Genomic DNA, 22,781 nt, shown 5'->3' with positions numbered 1-22,781 from the left:
ACAAGCAATCTAAACAATGGCAGGTATTTCAGTGTAAAATGGAAATTAAGGAACCAGCAGTCACCATTCTTAGGTCAGCTCGAGGTTCTGAGGAATAGTTCAAACAGCACTTCACATTTGTATATTACAATTTTAAAATATATTCTTTTCCACTTCTACAATCCAGCAAGTACAAAACAGGGATTGACTGTTAAGCTCATCTCAGTGCAGTGACCCAAAAAAAACTGGTCTTCTTTATCTACAATTTCTATCAATCTCCAGAACGACAGCATCAGAATGTGGCATACTTCGGAGTATGTGTATGTACTTACACTTAGACAGACAGACAGACAGACAGACAGACACACACACACACACACACAGACTTTTAAACTTTGGAATGAGCATATCTATTCTAAAGTCACCAGTATAAAGCAGGTACTAACCCATTATGGGGGTAAATGGAAGTAAATTACCATTTCTTTTACAAAAATCAGTATTGCCCTGGAGTACTTCTCTCAAAAATAAATAACTCATTTTATTATAAAATTCCCATATTTAAGTGACTCTTCTACATGCTAATGAATATTTTAATTTAGTTTAAAATTTTTTTCTATTTAGTTTCATAGAGAATGGAACCAAACATCTGGTCTCAGGTAGTTACGTGATTACCTAATAAAGAGTATAGCACTTTAGACCAAACCTAAACTGCTAGAGTATATATCATCATTAAAACAATAAAAAAATCTCTACAGAAAAGATCACCATGTTGTCCTGCAGCTCTCTCATTATGGGAAAACTTGGAAGTTTGCCATGTAGGTTGACCTATAAGGATTAACTAGGGGATTCTGTGATCTCAAACTAAACTTAAATTTTAGAAATTGGTCCCCAATATCTGAGGCAGATGGCAGACCTATGTTCTGAGTTGAGTTTATTTCAAATAGAACTATGTCATAAATTGGATTAAGACTAAAATATTATAACCTTATAGCACCCACTCTACTTTGGGTCTTCTTAGTCTCACAGAAGCGTAAAAATGGTCACCTATAATCCCAGCTGTGAGTAAAATTAAAGGAAGGAAACATGAACTCTAAAATTAAGATGATCCACCTTTAGAATGTTCCAATCTTTAGAGTGATTTACTCCATAAGTTGACAGTGAATCTAAAACTATGAATTAGGAGTTTGTTACTTGTTTTAGAAGGCAATCTGAGTAAGTTAAACATTGGAAAAATGTACTATGTAGATCAAAGTCAGAACTGATAGAGGAAGAAAGTGTTACAGTCCTTGGCCATTTATTTTACTGATAAAGGAATCAGCTGATAGAGCTATAGTTACACTTTTCTATTCACAGAGTCAATGTGCAGTACCCAATGGTTAGTCCCTTCAGAAACAAATTATTCAGAATGGGGAGAGGCGATCAGAGAATTAGTGCAAGGGAACTGAGAAAATAAAGAGGAAAGTGGAAGGAGACCATAAGGAAGCACCTGTGCCCTATTCCTCTATCGCCTTATTCCCGCAGTTGTTCCTCATTTCCCCAGAGCCTTCAATTAAAAATTTTGGTTGACATAAACTTTCTATAGAAGAATACACAAATTTAAAGTGAACAACTCATGAATTTTTATGTATACATCCATGTAACCACCATGCATATGAAGAAATTTTTAGGACACTGGAAGGCTCCCTTGTGCCCTTTCCCACTCAATACTCACCAAAGTTATAGATTAGTCTTGCTATTTTTAAACTTCATATAAATGGAAATATTTAATATGTACTATTATTTATCTGGTTTCTTTTGGTCAGCATTACGTTTGAGATTCATCTATTGTTCAACGTGGCAATATTTCATTCTTTTTCATTGCCGTGTGGTATTTTTTGTTTCAGCTGCTTACTCTGCACCCTAAAACACACCAATTATTGGTGACAAGTCTATCTCCTTTTCTAGAGTGTTCTTTGACAGCAAGAACGTCTCTGTACCTCCTTCCCACTCCCTCCTCACTCTGCACCAAGACTCAACAGTCCTTCCTCTAAATGTATGTATATCATTTGTGTCTCATTTGGCTCTTACATGTCTATGGGGTCAGTGATAGATGCCCTATCAAAGCCATATAATATATATGGGATATGTGTGTATATACAGACATACACAGACACATACTAATTTTAAACATGCTCTCTGTTCTCAGAGAGCTTATTTTATATATTTTATTTTACACATGTTTTACCTTATATATACTTAAAATAAAATATACAAAATAAGACAGAGCGCATGCCCACAATCCTGATTCTTAACCCCATACTAGCTATGAAGCTTTTAGGCAAGTCACTTCTGTGAATGTCAGTTTTCTCATCTGGAATAATACCTCACTACTTTCTTGTCTTACTTATCCTGCAAGTTTGTGAGTATCAGAAGTTAAAAATGACAAGTCTATAAAAGTGCCTTATAAATGATAAGACAATATATGAATACAAGGGAGCATATTATTTTACCTAACAGATGCTTATTGACAGACTGACGCTGTAACAGGGAATATTAGAACCAGATTCCAATGTTCCAAACTGAGATGGAGGCCTACATGCTTGTGTGGAAGCATCTGATCTTCCTACTGACTGTTGGGAGTGTTCACTATCTTATCTGACAACTCCTTCATAGCATCTGATTCCTCTGTCGGCTCCTCAAAATGTTTTCATTCACAAAATTGTGCTTGGCTCAATCCTGATCGCTCTCTCCATTCACTTCTTGGTGAGCTCATCCACACTCTCATGTGACTTTCAAGGCTGTACCTTTAATCCAGACTCTACCCCATATTTGAGACTTTCCTATTGAAATGTCTGTTGAGTATCTTTCACCTGGATATCTGATACCTCATGCTCTATATCCTTAATCTTCATTTTCCCACCTAAACATGATCTTAAATCATCTATGCCAGAACACTGATAATCATTCTTGACACCTCCTCCTCTTCATCTTTTTGTACATCCAATTCTTGTGGATTTACTCTCTAAATTGTTTTGTGAATCGCTATATCACTGTCAACTTTCATTTGAGCTACTACAATAATGTTCTCACTGGTTTCCTACCTCTGGTCTTGCCCCCTTCCACACTGCTACCAGAAGACAAGTCTCAGAGGTAATTCACATCACTGCCTCCATATCACCTTAGCCACTCCGACGATCATACTCCAAGACCTGTGATTACCGGTAATTGTACCCTCTCCATAATCTCATGTAACCCATCCTCTGACCGCCGTCTCCTTCCGGGTTACTCCCCGTGAGATGCCCTGACCTCTTTGCTCCTAACCTAGCTCAAATTCCACAGTCAGTCATTATAATCCCAACTTTGCACTAACATTCAGTTCTCTACCCCCTCTTGTCCTTTTAATTAATTAAATTTTAGTAAAGCCATAACCCTTTGCTTGTGAGCTGTGCTCAAATCTAACCCTCTGATACTCTGCACTTATATCTGTGAATTTGAACACAGCTGGCAGGTATCTCTTTAATTTACTGATGCAAATCTCAAATGGGCTGTCAATGCCTAGCTTCTATATTTTCTTAATCACTCTCAAATTCTCCTAAATAACTCTTCTCTCCTCAAACCCAAAGAGCCCCTCCCCAGCTGAGAACAGTGGTTCCTATTTCACTGAGAAAACTGAAGCAACCAGAAGAGAACTTCCACAGATTCTCATCCTCACATCTACCCATCTAACAACATCTGCACCCAGATAATCTGCCTGCTAAAATGGAGGAACCAGCTATACCCTTAATCTTAATTTGATCTAAACCGAGGCCCAAATCTGTGCACTAGCGATGGCATTCCGTAATATTTGTTGAATTGAATCAGATCTATTTCCAACCTAGTTTGCAAATTCTTGAAAGGCCTGGATTAAGTTGATATCCAGAAGGCCTCTAAATATAATCCGCTGGGGAAGAGTCATTTATTCTTTCATTCAAGCAGTCAAGTATATCATGAGCACTATTTCAGAGGCACTTCGTTTGTTACTGAGGATTCAAAGTCTGGAGGGAACAGCAGTAATTCTGTGTTAAGCAGGAGAGTGAAAACTAGTATATTAAAAAACAAATTAAAAAAAATTTAAAAATCCAAAGTAGCATTAAAAAAAAAGGTATCCGTTCAACTGTAAATTGTATCTGGGGAGTGCAACTGTTGTGGAGATGTTGGATTTCACTTTCATTTTACATACTCTTCTGCATTTTTTTATAGTGAATATAAATTATTTTTAATAAGGGACATTAAAAACAAACTATAAATATTTAAGAAAACAATAATAGAGCTAGAAACAGCTAAGTGTCATGAGGGAGATACAGATAAAAGAAATAAAGATAAAAAAGGAGCTTCTGGAACTGTTTAAATCCAGAAAAAATAGTTGGAGGGCCTCTAATATGAAGAAACTCTTAGGGCCAAAGTCATAACCCTTAAAATTCTATAACAACTAGAGATACAAGACAGTACTTCCCACAAGTTCATTCAGGATTTCACGGAAATTTCCAAATTGCCAGAAGTATTTAGGGTTAGGAAAAAAGTGATAATCTAATTTGGCGCATCTAGGAAGTAGAGGTGGTGGTGGTGTAAATTACCCTACTCATAACTTTTTCACAGTTGTTCCGCACAGATACAAATAAAGATCAGAGATGGTATACATTTAGCCTAGAATCAGAGAAAGGCTTTGACCCTGAATTTTCAGTAAGGACTAAAGAAAGCCCTAAACTCTGAAAAAATATTTACTCTCTAATTTGTGATTTTTAAGCTAACAGTTGATAATTGCTATAGTTGCCCTTTGGATCGTCAGGAATGAAAAGACCCCTAAAACTAAGTAAGACTCAATAATTTAATTTTCTGTTTATATACTTAATTTATGTGTTCATTCAGGCAATATCGGAAACTGAAGTTTGAAATACATACTAGGAATTACAGTGGACCCTTGAACAACACAGGGGTTAGGGCACCAACCCCCATGCAGTTGAAAATCTGTGTATAACTTTACAGTTAGCTCTTCGTATCTGCAAATCTGCACTGCAGATTCAACCAACCCGTGGATCATGTAGTACTGTAGTATGTATTTATCGGAGAAAAAAAAAATCCACCAATAAGTGGATCTGTGTAGTTCAAACCCATGTTGTTTGAGGGTCAACTGTATTTTTGAAGTCACTGGAGGATTCTTGTGCTGACAATATTTTAAGAAGAAACAACAGGATAAAATTATCCTCAAGCAGATACATATATGGTACATTTTCAAATTAGATAAAATGTGAGTATAACTTTAAGCTCATGGTGCAGAGAGAAAATAAAAATAAAAATGGGAATACCTAAATTTTATATAAAGAGCATATTTTCTTATCTGGAAGAATTACTCTGTGATTGGTCCCAAAAGAATTGCAGAGGGCATGCTTGGAAACTCAAATTTTTATATAAATCTAGAAGAGCCAGAAAAGATCACAGCGAATGAGTGTATAATAGAAAGAGAAAGTATTTTCAAAGGGAAGTAGTTGAAGAATAGAGTTCTCTCTTAAATTTAAACATTTTATCTGATATTACAAGTCCAAAATCTGAGAATAGAGCAATTTATTGTAGGTATCTTTTTTCTTAACATTTCTGGTGACAGAATTATTTCTCTGAGTGATTGCATATTAATAAGATAGTTTCATACTACCAAAAATCCTTACCTGGGCCCCCAGAGACTCAACTGGATGCTGCTATTAACTATTTCCAAGTAATGTGTTTCCAATTGACCCAGGTTTTAAATATCCTTAGTTCAAAAAGTTCTTTCCTATATCTAGACTAAATTTTTCTTACTGTAATAAATCAAAAAGGTCAAGCTGAGTTTATCTGGCCTTGAGTGTAAAAATGATTTAAGAGCAAAAAATGATGAAATTATACAACATTCCATACATACAAGATAACATTTTATGATAGCTGTAGACTTTTATAGCCACTGCTATTTGTGCTTAGACAGAAACAGGGGAAAAAAAATCATCAATAACAAAGTTAAATACTTCTATAGCTTTGCATTTTAGAAAGTAGTATTTATTTTTGAAACTCTAAGTATAATAAAAATAATTCACAAATAAGCATAAGCTATATAGGAAGCTATACTAATATTCTATAATGATTAAAATCACTATATATTGATCTGATCTCTTATTTCCAAACCAAATTTCAGATAAAGTACCTTACCTCATTTCTCATGATTCTCCAAAGATTTAGTGTAATTCGGCCAACGATATTTATCTCACTCATTGTATCCGACCCATACTCATCTCTTTCGGCTGCAAATCTATTCTCAACTTTGTCATCTATAGAAATGAATATAGGTTGCATCAGGACTCACAGACACCAAATTTCCAAGCAAACCATGCAAAAGAAAATGAGAATAATAAAAATTCAAGATGAAGATTAAAGATTAAATGTAATTCACAGTTTATTTTGTATTAGACTTAAGAGAATAATCATTGACTAATAAAAGTTTTTCTTTCCTCTTTAAGTTATAAAAGAATTTTGTGAAATAAATATATCTGAAAACTGTATATATTTTTTAACAATAAAACACATATATACACACACGTTTTTTTAAAAATAAATGCTTTTCTCTTTAAATATGATAATTACTGGTGCTATTTGTTTTTTAAATAAATTTATTTATTTATTTTTGGCTGTGTTGGGTCTTCGTTGCTGCGCACAGTCCTTCTCTAGTTGTGGTGAGCGGGGGCTACTTTTTGTTGCAGTGCACGGGCTTCTCACTGCAGTGGCTTCTTTTGTTGCAGAGCACGGGCTGTAGGCACGTGGGCTCAGTAGTTGTGGCTTACGGGCTCTAAAGCGCAGGCTCAGTAGTTGTGGTGCACGGGCTTAGTTGCTCCGCGGCATGTGGGATCTTCCCAGACCAGGGCTCGAACCCGTGTCCCCTGCATTGGCAGGAGGATTCTTAACCACTGCGCCACCAGGGAAGCCCTGGTGCTATTTTTATGAATACCTAACACCACATCATTTCTTTGGTGTTTGGATGAAAAATATTTGTTATTAAACTGGTCATTTCTTGGGGAAAAAAATGGTAGAATTTTTAACCTAAACAATTCTCTGAAAATTTGTTGACATTAATTAATGATGTTCATATTCAGGGTGAAATTCTATTAACTACGTATGGAAAACTAGATGAAGAGTTCCTCTTACAGAGAACAGAGTTCTGAGTCTAGTTTCTAAGTGATGATTTTATCTAGAATTAGAAATTAAAATTTATTTCTCCTATATAACACTGGGTATACATGAATGTTGTTGATAGAGGCTCTAGAATAATAAATATATTTACCATATTTGAATGTCTATTATGTTCTAAGAACTTTACTAACATTATTTATTTTATTTTAATACAGCCACTTTATTATGTTAGTATAATTTTTATTTTGCACTATAGTACATTCTACTCGGAAATGTTTTATCTTGCCCCAGGCCATATAGTAACAAAACCAGTATTCTAAACCTGGGTTACCTGATTCCAAAGACCATGTACACAAACCTACTGCTCTTCTTTATTTTAAAAACATAATGTTTAAAAGATTTTTTTCAAGTGTACAGCATAGTGATTCAGTATTTTTGCAGATTATATTCCATTATAGGTTATTACAAGATAATGGATATAATTCCCTGTGCTATACTGTGTGAAACTAACACAATATTGTAAATCAATTAAAAAAGAAAGTTAAAAAAAGTGTTTTTTTTTTCTTTCACTTTTTCATTTAACAAACACATAATGTTTACTATGTTCTCAGGCACTGTTCTAAGTATTTTATAATACCCTATGCGATAAGTTCTATTACGTCCCTATTTTACAGATGAACAAACTGAGGTATCGATAAGTTAAGAAACCTATCCTGTTGGATGTCTGAATCCTGCTGGCCAGGATTTGAACCCAGGTGGTCTTTCTCCAGAATGTGTGCTCTTTACCATTGGTGCTCTTTACTATGCCTCCCTAAGCATGCCCTTTCTACTGCACCATGTTGCCTCATAAAAAGGGTTTCAGCAGTGATCTAAAAGGACAGGAGCTTTCATTCATTATTCTGAAGTCATATACCTTACTCATTGCAATTAATTAATTAATAAGTGCACTGAACACTCATGCTACCTATCCTGAATGGTTCAGAAACCTATCCCCAATGAAATGTTGAAAAATTTGAGATATATCACTATTCCTATCACTCAAGGGACAGAGAAGCTACAAACAATTAATGCAATGAAAAACTAAAAGCAGCTCTGCCATTTTTTCTAAACTTCTGCAAAACTCAAAATATTTACTGTCCTTGAATCTTCTAGCTTCAACTTTTCCCTTTACATTTACCAACACTTTAGATATTTTATTGACTTCATAACCCCTTTCAGGAGGTATCTTGATTGGTTTTACTAATTTTGTATTTGATCTTTACGCCTCCCAAAGTATATGCTACTTTGTCCTAGTCCAACTTGGGCGGGGGGGCCTTTAAAACAAAGTTATTAAAAATTCAGTAACTATAGACAAAACATAATTTAAAAAATGCTTGAAAAACTAATTTTTATATGAATATTATTACTGCCCCTCTCTTCAATTAGAATCACACTTTTGGGGAACAGCCTTCAAAATTCATGTAATTTTTTAGCCTGACACCCAAATAAAAAACAGTTAGTGTTCCTCTACCATCTCCTCCTTCCTCACCAAATGGATAAAACATAGAACCAGACAAATAAAATAAAATTATGGTATATCAAGTCAAAGAAATGTTACGTGCTTCATAATGATTATAAAGACTATCTCATAATGCAGAAAAATATTTATGTTAAAATGCTGGATAAAAATGGGATATATGTATGATTAAAGTTTATAATGGAGTTATGATATATCTAGAACTTACACAATTTAGTATTAAAAATCAGGCTAAAATAATAATCTTGTCTTTATTTGTAATTTGCCCTGTAGTTAACAATAAAACATTCATAGTGCTTCCTACCTGGCACCCGAGAGATCATCTGGCATAAGTCAACACTCAGTGCAGCAGCCCTCTGTAAGAGGTAACCCCAGGAATGCATCTGAATCTCATATCCTAGCAGAATATCAGGATCATACCTAAAGAAGGAATGAAAAAATTAAACAAGGACCACACATTTGAACCTTTAACCAGAAGAACTACTTCTTCATGATATAAATGACAAAATTTAAAATCTATATTTTATAATGTTTCTCAGGTGATATAGTGGTACCTATAGAATTTCTTCAGAGGAAGGGATGGGGTGGTTAGAGTTCTTAGTTCAAAGCTACTTTTGTAAAGCAAAAGTAGTTTTTACTTAGATTACGTATTTACTTGATATGACTTGGCAAAGAGGCTGCTAAAAATTGGGGTGGGAGGCAGGCATTACCAGTAAAGTGTATAAGTGAGGGTATAATTGAGATATAATGTGGGTAGGGGTGGGGTGAAGTATGAGGGCACGTGTGGATACTGTATTTTGAAAATGATCCCTGTTTGTTGTCACTTCTCTACCCCTCTACCCTCTACTGTCCTTAAACAGTTGTAACGCTGAGAAAGAAAATGAAAATTTCTTCCTTTTCCCTCTTAGTAAAGACTTGGTCCTCACATAAAGTAAGGCCTCCATAATGATAAGTTTGTCCTCTAAACTTAAGAGGAAGGTGACTCAGTTTAATGGAAGAATTAAATATTAATAGGGGTGAGATTAATGTGGGGAAGCTAAACATCAGAAACTAGGTGAAAAATATGCTTACTGGGGTCACACAGTTGCACTGGTAGAACTGAACTGACAATCTGCATCCACCTTAGAAGGAGCTGTTTTGTGCTTCTTCTGAGGACTTCCACAGTGACCACCATAAAAAAATGTTTGATTATAGTACAAAGGAAAATAAGCATGAAGATTTACTTCAATGGGAAAATTGTGTGGGCAAGAGAAGAACTGATTACAGTCTTAAGTGGAGAACAAAAACTTTTGAGAGTGAAAACTACTGTAATGCTATCAAATTAGAAGTTTCAAGTTACTCTGATTATTGTACCATTATTCATAAAAGCCAAAAAAGCAGAGTGAAAGATCACAAAAATTTATAAAGTTGGGTTTTACATAACTGCTTATAAAGTCACTCTGAATTATGGGATGTGCAGCCTGTCCAGATTACATCACTTAACACTTTAAGTTTCATCCAATGTCTGCAGTTATAGATTACCCCAATTTACTAATGTAAGCAATATATGGCTACTCTGCAAGTCTGTGGTATAACAATGGATCATGGGCAGACCAGATCTATTTTTAGAACTGGTTTGCTAATATTTTATCATACTTCCATAGCTAATTTCTTTAAATGGGTATTGAATGACATTAGTTTTTACTTAGATAACAAAAATAAGAATGTCACAAAAATGTCTCCTTACTTAAGTGGCTAATGTCAAAAGAACTAGGCTCAAACTTCTGCAATAATATTCTTTTCATTTTTCCTATTCCTTAAAGGCCCTATAAAATACATTCCCTAACGTAAATTTCAATATCTGGTGATCTGCTTGTGATCCATTGTTATACTACAGACTTACAAAGTAGCCTTCAAACTTGTCAGGAGAAAAAGATAACATATATCCATGTGCTTTCCTCTATATAAAAAGGACTGAAATTTCTGAGAAAACCACTTAATTTAATAAAACTGATTAATTTAATAGAACAGCCAAATGGATCTTTTCACCGACCTATAAAAGTGTTTTCTTGGTAGAAAGTGCCACGTGGCTGGTAATTTTGGAACAAAGAGCAGGATTATAACACGAGAGAGCAGGGAGAAGCCAAAGAAAGTAAGGCAATGTGCAACAATGAGGCAAAGGCTCAGTCTCAGAGATCAGAGGTTAAAAGGGTAGATTAATTCTTAAAAAGGAAGTCCAGAAAAGTCCTAGGGCTTCAAGAAAAGAGAAGTCCCCCAACACCCTTCCTGCTCATTAGTCTTCTAAAATAACATCCAATATCTCAACACATCTTTGTTGATAGCAACTTCATCAACTCTTCCATTCAAGTTAAACTCTTCTCAGAGCAGTCAAAGATGATCTGCATGACAAGTGCATCTCCCTATAAAACTAACTATGTAATGTCTAAATTTGAGAAACTGGGGCAGAAGTGTTAAGTGACTCTAAGGATCATCAGGGAAAGGAGATTTGAAGGATTCCCATACACACACGAAAGAACCCATGCAGCTGACTGCATTAACACTAAGAATATTTAGAACAGGCATTACAATTTGGTCACAGTTAACCTTGATCTTAAGAGAAGACTTTGGAAGATTGCTGGAGTACCTATCACATACATTTCTAAACATGGGTACAACATGAAGAAGATGCCAGATGATTACAGAGCCCTTATGTTATAACTCTTACATAGTTCTTCCACCTTCTTCATCTGAATTTTTTTGATTCATAAAACATCTACTTATTAAGAATTATTATTCCAATCAGCTACTTGCTCTGTTGTGGTAAATGACTAATAGAGTGATTAAGTACACTTATTTTCTGATAATGTTTTGAAAGTATTTTTTTCTCAATTAACAAGTACCTATTTTATAAACTACTACTGCTCAGAGATGACCGCTGAAAAAAACAAAAAGCTACCCTTAATGCTTCTCTTAATGGATTTATTAAATAGATTTTGTTTTTAGAAAAACTGTCATTTCAGTATTTTTCAGATTATGTATATTTATTTTTTGACCTAGAGGCTGTTTAGTTTTTACAAGACTCTCAAAGCTGATAAAACATCTTTTTCAAGTTCAAAGTCCCAAGGATTCCATATTTCTTCTGTGAAAACATTCAGTGACAATAACAAAATCTTGATGACTTGTTCTGCAATTTCTGTAAATTTTATTCACTCTACCAGGTTTCTAAAAGTTATAGAAAGAACAAGGTTGGGTAGATAGGATTAGTAGTGAAGAACAAAACTGTGCTTCTGATGAAGCATCAGAAAAAGCAGCAAATATGAAAATAATTTTATTTGCTTAGGCAGAAAAAAGCTGCTTTACAATTAATATTTTAGATAACCCAATAACATCTGTACAGATGAGAGGTGAGGGGACTCTAACTAGGGGAGTGGCAATGGGCATGGGGAGGGGAGAAGGAATGATCTTGAAAGATAATTCTGAGGTTAAATGGATAGGATGTAATGCATGGATTAGAGAAGAAAAAAAGGAAGGACTCAAAACTTAAATTATTTAAGTTAGGGAGTCTGGGGAAATGTGAAATTAACAGTTCAAGGAAATACAGAAAGAGAAAAATGTTTGTGACAAGAAGATAATGGATTTGGTTTTACTTGTGTAATATCGCTTTACACTATTTTATGTGTTTGCCACCTGAGCAGGTAAATATTAAGAATAGAAAAATAAGGACAATAAAACTCTTTGAGAATATGCATCTATATCTTATTCAATCTTATATTCAGCGCTTAAGAACTGTATCTTACACACAGAGTTAACATTTAAGTACTGACCAGGCTAAGAGTTTTATGTGCTTTATCTCACTTAATTCTCGTATCTATTACCCCTTTTACAGATGAGGAAACCAAAGTTTAAAAAGATAAGTAACTTGCTCAAGACAAAAAGACAGAGCTGGCTGACTCCCAAGCCTACGCTCTTAGCAAAACCTGTGTAGAGTAGGTACTCAACAAATGAGGTGTAAGAAGGAAATAATCTTTTAGGGAGTTGTTTGGACTAATATATAAAGGACATTACAGAATTGAAATGTTGATATTTAAGCATTTTTCTTCTTTTTCTAATAGCCATATGATCTTTTGAGTAAGAACCAGAAGTTAGCTTTATTTTGTTTACTGCATTTTTCTTAACAACTAGTGTAAGTCATGTTATGGACATTTAAGAAAGTTCCTACACTTGCAAATGATTGACAAGATTCTCAATTTTCGCAGGTAATCCTATTGCTGGGAATAAACCTAACAAGGAGAAGACAAGCATACAAAGCCCAGGGACATTACTGGATATGTGCTGGTCCATAGAATGGCATCTGCCTAAAACTCTTACATGTTCCTTTTGCTAAGTTGCTTGCAGTGGGGGCACTGAAAGTACCTGACATGTTGACATCTCTAAGAGAAGATAAAAGATAGGACTGACAATGGCAAGACTCAAATGGATGGGAACCCATCCAGTCACCAGTGCTATAAATAGTAAAAATACATCCCTCTTTTTTCCTCCCTAGAGTGGTGGGTAGCAGCATATCATTTTTTTTATGCTTTGACAATCTAATTTTGTTTCACTGAAAACGTTTTCTGCTTTTCTAATTTTCAAAATGGTTTATGTTAACCCATCTGGGATGCAATCAGATGTTGAGTCAGTAAAACATCACCTTGATCTTTAATGCAGGATATCGTCTCAGTTTTATAGGGAAAAGTTCGACTACAAAAACAGAACAGAAAGGCTTGAGTGTAACAACACGCTCAAGGACAGCTTTTATCCATACATCAGGATCCAAAGAGTATTTTCCAGCCTGCTTTAGGCATTTAAAAACCTAAATCTAGCAATGGGCAATGGCTGCTAAGAGTTATACTCTTGAGAAAATGCAAAAGAGATCCACTTAATTGTTTAATTTTTAAATTAAAATTTTTTTGGTTAAAATATCTTTTTCATAAATTTTGACAAGATTCTACTATCAAGCATCAAAGCCAACTATCAAATGGTCAAAAGAGATTTTTAAGAAACTATGTGCACAAAAGAGTATGTACCAGATAGTCCTAAATTTATGAACAAATTACATTCCAAAGTTTTTTGGAAATACTGATTTGTTTAAAACTCAGAAAACATTTTCTTTAAAAAAACAAAGAAAAAGAAAAAAGGTACTGAAATGGTGGCTGGCTCCCAAGGTAGAAGACTATTTAATGAATAATACAATTTAACTTTAGTACAGTTCCCCATTATTTCATCACCATAGAAAAATGCTAAAATCCAACTGGGAAAGCTAGAGACTAAGCTAATATTTCTCTTTCATTGGCCCCAAATCCTGAGACTAGAATACTCTTTTTCTTATCCCTAATCTGCTGGAAATGGTGATGGTGGTTGGAGGTGAGGGCAAAATCCTTTCCGGGCTAACTTTTCTTTCAAGGGCCATAGGAAGGGATTCACTTCCTATTTTTAAAAATTAAAAAAATTTTTTTTTCTTTTTTATTTATTTATTTTTGGCTGAGTTGGGTCTTTGTTGCTGCATGTGGGCTTTCTCTAGTTGCGGCGAGTGGGGCTACTCTTCGTCGCAGTGCGTGGGCTTCTCCTTGCGGTGGCTTCTCGTTGCAGAGCACAGGCTCTAGGTGCGTGGGCTTCAGTAGTTGTAGCACACGGGCTTTAGTAGTTGTGGCTCGCAGGTTCTAGAGCGCAGGCTCAGTAGTTGTGGAGCACGGGCTTAGTTGCTCCACGGCATTATGTGGGATCTTCCCAGACCAGGGCTTGAACCCGTGTCCCCTGCACTGGCAGGCAGATTCCTAACCACCACACCACCAGGGAAGCCCATCACTTCCTATTTTTAACTTTCACCTATATTAATCAACAGTAGCACAAAAGGACTCTGAACAAAGACTGGAAAAAAAAATCAGAAAATACAAAACAATACCTCTTTATTATATGTGCAATTTCTTGAAAAAGTGCCTTCTCATCAGCAGCATAGGTAACTTCTAGTCCTGTAACTCCAGATCTAATAAGTAATGGGGTCTGATATCTGATATCTAAGAATAAACAAAATATTTATTATATATAATTGTTTAAGTAATATTATCCCTTACTTTTGAGTAAGACTATGCAACTAAAATACTTTAAAATGAGATAGCATTCCCCAAAGTAAATACAGAAGTAGCTCAGTTTCTTGAAAATTTTCTTAAAGGTTTTCTAGTACAACATGTAACTGAAAATTCAAACTTCTTATTTTCAATTATTTTCCAGAAAAGTCTACATTCACAAAATTCCCCAGATAACGTGTCACCCAAAAAGAAATATTATTACTTTGTTTCTTCCTACAGGAAGAGGCTTGCTTAGTGGAGAATATTTTACTCAGTGGTATGCTGGAGAATGCTTATAAGCACCTCTCCAAGGGAAAAAAAAAAGCCCTGATTTGTACTGCTTGCCTATATATCCAAGATGTGAAAACTTCCCACCATGGCTAATTTGAAACTACCAATGTGACATCAACTAGTTCAAATAATTCATGAAAATTTAGCAATTGGCTTGTGAACTGGTACAAGCCAGCTCAAGCACATCACCGATTAAACTGCAAATTCCTGTACAGTTTTGTTATAGGTTAAGACTTCCTCCTCAATTGACTGAATTCACAAATTACTGTTTAAAATTGCAGAGGAACACTTGGTATTTTATAAAGTGCCTTATGTGGTATCCTATATGAAGAACCTCTGAACCAAAAGTGTATGTATTTAGGAAGAGATATCAACAAAATTAGAATATATCTTAAGTCTTTTATAAACCATTAACTTACAGTAGTAACTTAACTTCTTAAAGTAAAGAGAAACTCTGTATTAGCAGCAAAATACCAGCATGCATCTATAAGGAAGACTGTCCACCCAACCTAGAGATACACAATCATTTGACTTCAGTATTAACAATTAGTATTTTATATGATAATATTTAGATCAAATTAGATAGGCTAATTGGAAATTTTATTAAGCTCTTTATATTGTATAGTTTCTGACTTCTAACAATAATTCAAGAATAATGAATTTAGGACAAAGCTATAGACAACACTTCCTACTCCCACCTCAGCAAACATTTAGAGAGGAGTTCCTTATGCTTGCTTGGTTTAGATCTTGAGCACAGAAACTGCCCCATTAAAAGGTTCATCCTAGTTTAGGTAGGTATAAAATTAATAAAAATGAACAATACCTTGGCTAGAGACTGTCTTGTTTTTATCAATCACTATTACACCTGTGAGTTCTGTTTTGTCTGTATCCAGTAGTGGAGTGTCAGATGAGATGCAGTAGAACAGAGCACAGATTGGGTCAAATTCAGGATCTGGTTCTAAGTCTCGTCTAGTTCGAGCATGTAATTCCACACTGATTAGAGTAAGATTTTGTATCTATAAAAGGAAATAAAAATCACGCTTTTAAACATTTTTTTGGAGACATGCCGAAAGAAGTCTGTTTCACTAAGACTCTAAGGAAATACATGTGTAAAATTACAGAAAAAAATGGTTATAAAGGACACATTCACAATTTAACACTCCACAAATTAAAACTAGATTTTTACTTCTAAGATTAGGTTAAATCAATTCACGTTTTTCTTTTAGAAAATCTGCTTATGCTGTAATTTCTTAATAACAACACATACTTAAAACTATCTGTCTAGAGTACATGCAGTGCCTCTCAATTTTCGCAATTTCTGTTTGAGAAAGAGAATGACTAGTCCAGGTGGTTGTACATTCAAACCAAAGTCTGTTGCTTTTACTTTCTACCCAGTTAATTAAATTACAGTTTTACCTATAGTTTAAACTGAAAAGACATATATTTTTTAGTTTGAAACTCCTACCTATTAATCCTCTGAGGGCTACTTAAATTTAGACTTTTGTACATAATAGGCAGATTTTTAATTAGCTTTTCCTGAAAAAAAAAAATCATAAGAATTGTATGGTATCAACTACACAATAGCCAGATTTTTGCCCATGCACATTTTCTCTTTGACATATAATGCAAAAAATATAATATTTTGCTTTTTACACTTATTTTCCTATGTTAATAAAAATTCTTCTTAACTGTAATCCTTTGTTCTCTTTCTAAGACAGAGTAAGAATAAACTCTGGGTAAGAAAAACAAGATATATGTTGGATGATTAATGATTACAGCTAGAATTATAGCCATCACTGTACCAGTAATATACATATACCTGGCAATGAAAAATTAGTAGACTACTGGTAATTACTCAGCTCATATAAATTTAATAAAGAATTTATATTTTGTATTTATCTTGCATGCCATCTGTTGAAGAAATGTAAATGCAAGGCTCTCCTTAGTGATGGGAGTAGAATTTGGTAGATATCTTTGGAGGACAACTTAGAAATATCTACCAAAATTTTAAAAGGACAGAACAAATTAAGGGTTACCAGTGGGAAGAGAGAAGCGGAGAAGGTCAAGATAGGGGCAGGGGATTAAGAGATAAAAAACACTATGTATAAAATAAATAAGCAACAAGGATATTTTGTACAGTACAGGGAAATACAGCCATTATTTTATAATAACTTTAAATGGATTATCATCTATAAAAATATTGAATCACTATGTTGTACACCTAAAACTATATAATGTTGTAAATCAACTATACTTCAATTAAAAAAAAAAGACATATCCTTTGATCTAGCATTTCTACTCTTGAGAATAAGCCTGTAGATATATTCATATATGTAGCCAATATATATGCACAAAGATGTTCACTAAAGATGATAATATTTTCAGTTTTTTGTAAGTTAAAAGACTAAAAACCTAAATGTCTATCAGTTGGGAACTGGTTACATAAATTATGTGGCTTCCATAAAAACTACAGAATGGAAAACTCTGTAGCCTTTAAAATTTTCAAAAGAATGAGCCAGATCTACATGTCCTAAAATGGAAAGGCCACCATAATACATTGATAAATGGAATGAGTATAGTATGCTTCCATGTATGTAAAAAATGTTAAGTACATTCATAGAAAATGTCTGAAAAGAGACAAAAAACATAAAACTGTTTATTGCCTTTGGGGAAGTGGACTGCTTAGTCAAGTGGGAGAGAAGCTTACTTTTCAATGGAAATCTTTTTTTCTTTTTTCTTTTTTTAACATCTGTATTGGAGTATAATTGCTTTACAATGGTGTGTTAGTTTCTGCTTTATAACAAAGTGAATCAGCTATACATATACATATATCACCATATCTCCTCCCTCTTGCATCTCCTTCCCACCCTCTGCATCCCACCCCTCTAGGTGGACAGAAAGCACCAAGCTGATCTCCCTGTGCTATGTGGCTGCTTCCTACTAGCTATCTATTTTACATTTGGTAGTGTATATATGTCCATGCCACTCTCTCACTTTGTCACAGCTTACCCGTCCCCCTCCCCGTGTCCTCAAGTCCATTCTCTACGTCTGTGTCTTTATTCCTGTCCTGCCCCTAGGTTCTTCAGAACAATTTTTCCTTTTTTTTTTTTTAGATTCCATATATATGTTAGCATACAGTATTTGTTTTTCTCTTTCTGACTTACTTCACTCTGTATGACAGACTCTAGGTCCATTCACCTCACTACAAATAACTCAATTTTGTTTCTTTTTATGGCTGAGTAATATTCCATTGTATACATGTGCCACATCTTCTTTATCCATTCATCTGTTGATAGACACTTAGGTTGCTTCCGTGTCCTGGCTATTGTAAATAAAGCTGCAATGAACATTGTGGTAATCTTTTTGTCATGATGTGAAATTTTTTACCATGTACGTGTATGTAATAGTGCATGCATTCATTAGTAAATTTGTTATTAAGTACTTTTTAAAATATAAGAACATTAATTATGCATGTATAAGGCATATAGAATAAAACAAATTTCCAAAAAATCCACCACTTTCCTTAAGAAATATATATTGCTGTTTCTATTTTTTTAAAAAACAAGTAATATTAAAAAAAAAAAATCAAACCAAGTAAAATGGGGAGCTAATGAAAAGAACTTTTACTTTTAAATATATACTCTTCAGGATTTATTCTTTTAAACAATAAGCATGTACAAAAATGTGAAATGGAAAACCTCTCTCCAAACCCAAACAAAACAAAAAAAAAACCCACTTTAATTAGAAAACAATGAGCACATGGAAAGACTATGGAGAAGACTGAAGACAATTTCAGATCAAAAAGAGTCTTGGAGGTTGACTTATTTATATACCAGGCCAAATTGCACACTCAAATTTTGCCTTTTTATTCCTCGACATAGAATGCATTAGTGTTCTTATGGGCATTTTTTTCTTAAGCCAACATATGGAATGAAGAGATGGAGAGAGAGATTTACTGAGTGTTATCAGTAAAGAGGTGGGTAAGAAAGGGACAAAAGGGGCAGAGTCAAGATGGCATAATAGGAGAACGTGGATTCACATCTCCTCAAAACTAGGGCACCTACCAGACACCAGTGGGGGACCATAGACACCTAAGGGGATGGGAGGAACCCCCAGCAACTGGGTAGGATGTGGGGCATGGGGGGAGTGAAGGGGGAGGAGAAGTGGAGGTGGCCTGGGACTGCCACCCTTGAGGGGCGGCTGGGGGAGGGGAAGGGATCCCATGACTGAAGGGGGAAATTGGGGGACCACTGGAAGGGCAGAGGATCAAAAGGGAGCATGGCCAGGCTTCCCCTGCCCACATGGATCCCCAGGAACCTGCTGAGATCCCGGGCCTGATCCTCTGCCCACCTAGGTGCCCTCCAGCCACGTGGGTCCTGAAGGAATGGGAGGGAGGAAAGGGGGAGCAAAAGTAAAAGGCTGGACCTCTGGGACCGGCACCCCTGAGGGGTGGCTGGGGGAGGGGAGGAGTTCCTACACCCAGTGGGACCCACCCATGGTTAGAGGTCCAGCGGCAACAGGGGAGACCCTGGGGGATACAGTGCAGGAGGGGTGCGAGGGAATGGAAGGGAACAGGGCCAGTGCTTTCCCTGTCCACGTAGGCATTGGGAAGCCTGTTGGGCTCCCGGGCCTAATCCTGTGCCCTCAGAGCCTCCCTCCTGCCCCGCAGAACCCAAGCCCCGCCCCTACACCCCCACCCAGGGCCCTACCTCTACACTCTGAGACCCCCTCCAACGAGCTGGACCTAAACCCTGCCCACACAGCCTCACTCAGGGTCCCACCTCCAAACTCCAGAACCCCACACTCCAGAGGCCCTCCTTTCCACCTGCTGCCTCTCTCCTTCCGCGCAGGTCCTAAGGAGAGGCCCCGTCCCATGCTTGAACATCACCCCACCACCACCCGCCTAGGTCCTCCCCACCCTAAACCCCGCCCCTGCCTAAGTTCCACCCCCCACTTAAACTCTGCCCCCATAGCCAAGGCTTTTTTTCTTTTTTTCCTTTCTTCTTTTTTCCTCTTTTAGACTGGGGTTCTGTTTTGCTTTGTTGATTCAATGTTGTTGATTCTTTTATATTTTTATTTTTCCTAATAAATCTTTTATTTTTCTAATTTTATTTTATTCTTTATACTTTGTTATTGTTCTCTCCTTTTGGCTTGTTCCCCCCCACCCTTTCTTTTTTCTGTTGTGGTTTTATTTTACCTTGTTGCAGTTGTTTCAATTATATAGTTTTATTTTTCCTAATATATTTTTTATCTTTCTAATTTTATATTTTTATTCTTTGATATTGTACTGCTCCTTTCTCTCTCTCTCTCTTTTTTTTTTTTAACCGTGCCACGAAGCTTGCAGGATCTTGGTTCCCAGGCTGGAAGTCGGGCCCGAGTTCCTGTGGTGGACACTCCAAGTCCAAACTGCTGGACTAACAGAGGACCTCAGACCCCAGGGAATATCAATCGGAGTGAGGCCTCCCAGAGGTCCTCATCTCAGCACCAAAACCCAGCTCTATCTAACTGCCTGCAAACTCCAGTGCTGGACGTCTCAGGTCAAATAACCAGTGAGACAGAAATACAGCACAACCCATCAAAAAAAAAAAAAAAAAAAGAAACTACAAAAAAATACGTTGCAGACAAAGGAGCAAGGTAAAACCCACAAGACCAAATAAATGAAGAGGAAAGAGGCAACCTACCTGAAAAAGACTTCAGAGTAATGATAGTAAAGATGATCCAAAATCTCGGAAACAGAATAGAGAAAATACAAGAAACATTTAACAAGGATCTAGAAGAACTAAAGAGCAAACAAAGAGTAATGAACAACACAATTACTGAAATTAAAAATACTCTAGAAGGAATCAACAGCAGAATAACTGAGGCAGAAGAATGGATAAGTGACCTGGAAGATAAAGTAGTGGAAATAACTACCACAGAGCAGAATACAGAAAAAAGGATGAAAAGAATTGAGGACAATCTCAGAGACCTCTGGGACAACATTAGAAGCACCAACATTCGAATTATAGGGGTCCCAGAAAAAGAAGAGAAAAAGAAAGAGACTGAGAAAATATTTGAAGAGATTATAGTCAAAAACTTCCCTAACATGGGAAAGGAAATAGTCAAGTCCAGGGAGCACAGAGAGTACCATACAGGATAAACCCAAAGAGAAACGTGCCAAGACACATATTAATCAAACTATCAAAAATTAAATACAAAGAAAAAATATTAAAAGCAGCAAGGGAAAAGCAACAAATAACATACAAGGGACTCCCCATAAGGTTAATAGCTGATTTTTCAACAAAAACACTGCAAACCAGAAGGGACTGGCAGGACATATTTAAAGTGATGAAAGGGAAGAACCTACAACCAAGATTACTCTACCCAGCAAGGATCTCATTCACATTTGATGGAGAAATTAAAACCTTCAAAGATAAAGCAAAAGTTAAGAGAATTCACCACCAAACCAGCTTTACAACAAATGCTAAAGGAACTTCACTAGGCAGGAAACACAAGAAAAGGAAAAGACCTACAAAAACAAACCCAAAACAATTAAGAAAATGGTAATAGGAACATACATATCAATAACCACCTTAAATGTAAATGAATTAAATGCTCCAATCAAAAGACATAGACTGGCTGAATGGATACAGAAACAAGACCTGTACATATGCTGTCTACAAGAGACCCACTTCAGACCTAGGGACACATACAGACTGAAAGTGAGGGGACAGAAAAAGATATTCCACGCAAATGGAAATCAAAAGAAAGCTGGAGTAGCAATTCTCATATCAGACAAAATAGACTTTAAAATAAAGACTATTACAAGAGAAAAAGAAGGACACTACATAATGATCAAGGGATCAATCCAAGAAGAAGATATAACAATTTTAAATATTTACGCACCCAACATAGGAGCACCTCAATACATAAGGCAAATGCTAACAGCCATAAAAGGGGAAATCGACAGTAACATAGTAATAGTAGGGGACTTTAACACCCCACTTTCACCAATGGACAGATCATCCAAAATGAAAATAAATAAGGAAACACAAGCTTTAAATGACACATTAAGATGAACTTAATTGATATTTATAGGGCATTCCATCCAAAAACAACAGAGTACACTTTCTTCTCAAGTGCTCATGGGACATTCTCCAGGATAGACCATATCTTGGGTCACAAATCAAGCCTAGGTAAATTTAAGAAAATTGAAATTGTATCAAGTATCTTTTCTGACCACAACGCTATGAGACTAGATATCAATTACAGGAAAAAAACTGTAAAAAAATACAAACACATGGAGGCTAAACAATACACTACTAAATAACCAAGAGATCACTGAAGAAATCAAAGAGGAAATCAAAAAACACCTAGAAACAAATGACAATGAAAGCACAATGACCCAAAACTTATGGGATGAAGCAAAAGCAGTTCTAAGAGGGAAGTTTATAGCAATACAATCCTACCTCAAGAAACAAGAAAAATCTCAAATAAACAATCTAAACTTACACCTAGAGCAATTAGAGAAAGAAGAACAAAAAACCCCAAAGTTAGCAGAAGGACAGAAATCATAAAGATCAGATCAGAAATAAGAAATAAATGAAAAAGAAATGAAGGAAACAACAGCAAAGATCAATAAAACTAAAAGCTGGTTCTTTGAGAAGATAAACAAAGTTGATAAACCATTAGCCAGACTCATCTAGAAAAAAAGGGAGAAGACTCAAATCAATAGAATTAGAAATGAAAATGGAGAAGTAACAAATTAC

At 35.6% G+C, this 22,781-nt stretch overlaps 1 protein-coding gene across 9 annotated transcripts in view; it reads right to left on the bottom strand.

The window, feature by feature from the left end:
- The window catches only part of REV3L (REV3 like, DNA directed polymerase zeta catalytic subunit), a gene marked incomplete at its 5' end in the record, with an annotated part of 188,424 nt that overhangs the window by 39,595 nt on the left and 126,048 nt on the right, over positions 1-22,781 (bottom strand). For all 9 annotated transcript variants that reach the window (XR_014267494.1, XM_082475066.1, XM_082475072.1 and 6 more), the window contains 4 exons: positions 6,169-6,287; positions 8,964-9,079; positions 14,580-14,691; positions 15,857-16,049. Coding sequence is in view for 8 of the 9 variants with exons in the window: in XM_082475066.1 (XP_082331192.1) it covers positions 6,169-6,287; positions 8,964-9,079; positions 14,580-14,691; positions 15,857-16,049 (540 nt within the window). The remainder of the gene's footprint in view (positions 1-6,168; positions 6,288-8,963; positions 9,080-14,579; positions 14,692-15,856; positions 16,050-22,781) is intronic.

The sequence above is a fragment of the Balaenoptera physalus genome, assembly GCF_965194825.1.
Source record: "Balaenoptera physalus genome assembly, chromosome: 9".
Taxonomy (NCBI): domain Eukaryota; kingdom Metazoa; phylum Chordata; class Mammalia; order Artiodactyla; family Balaenopteridae; genus Balaenoptera; species Balaenoptera physalus.
Note: the sequence above shows the minus strand (reverse complement) of the source record. Positions and strands in the feature narration are given on the sequence as shown.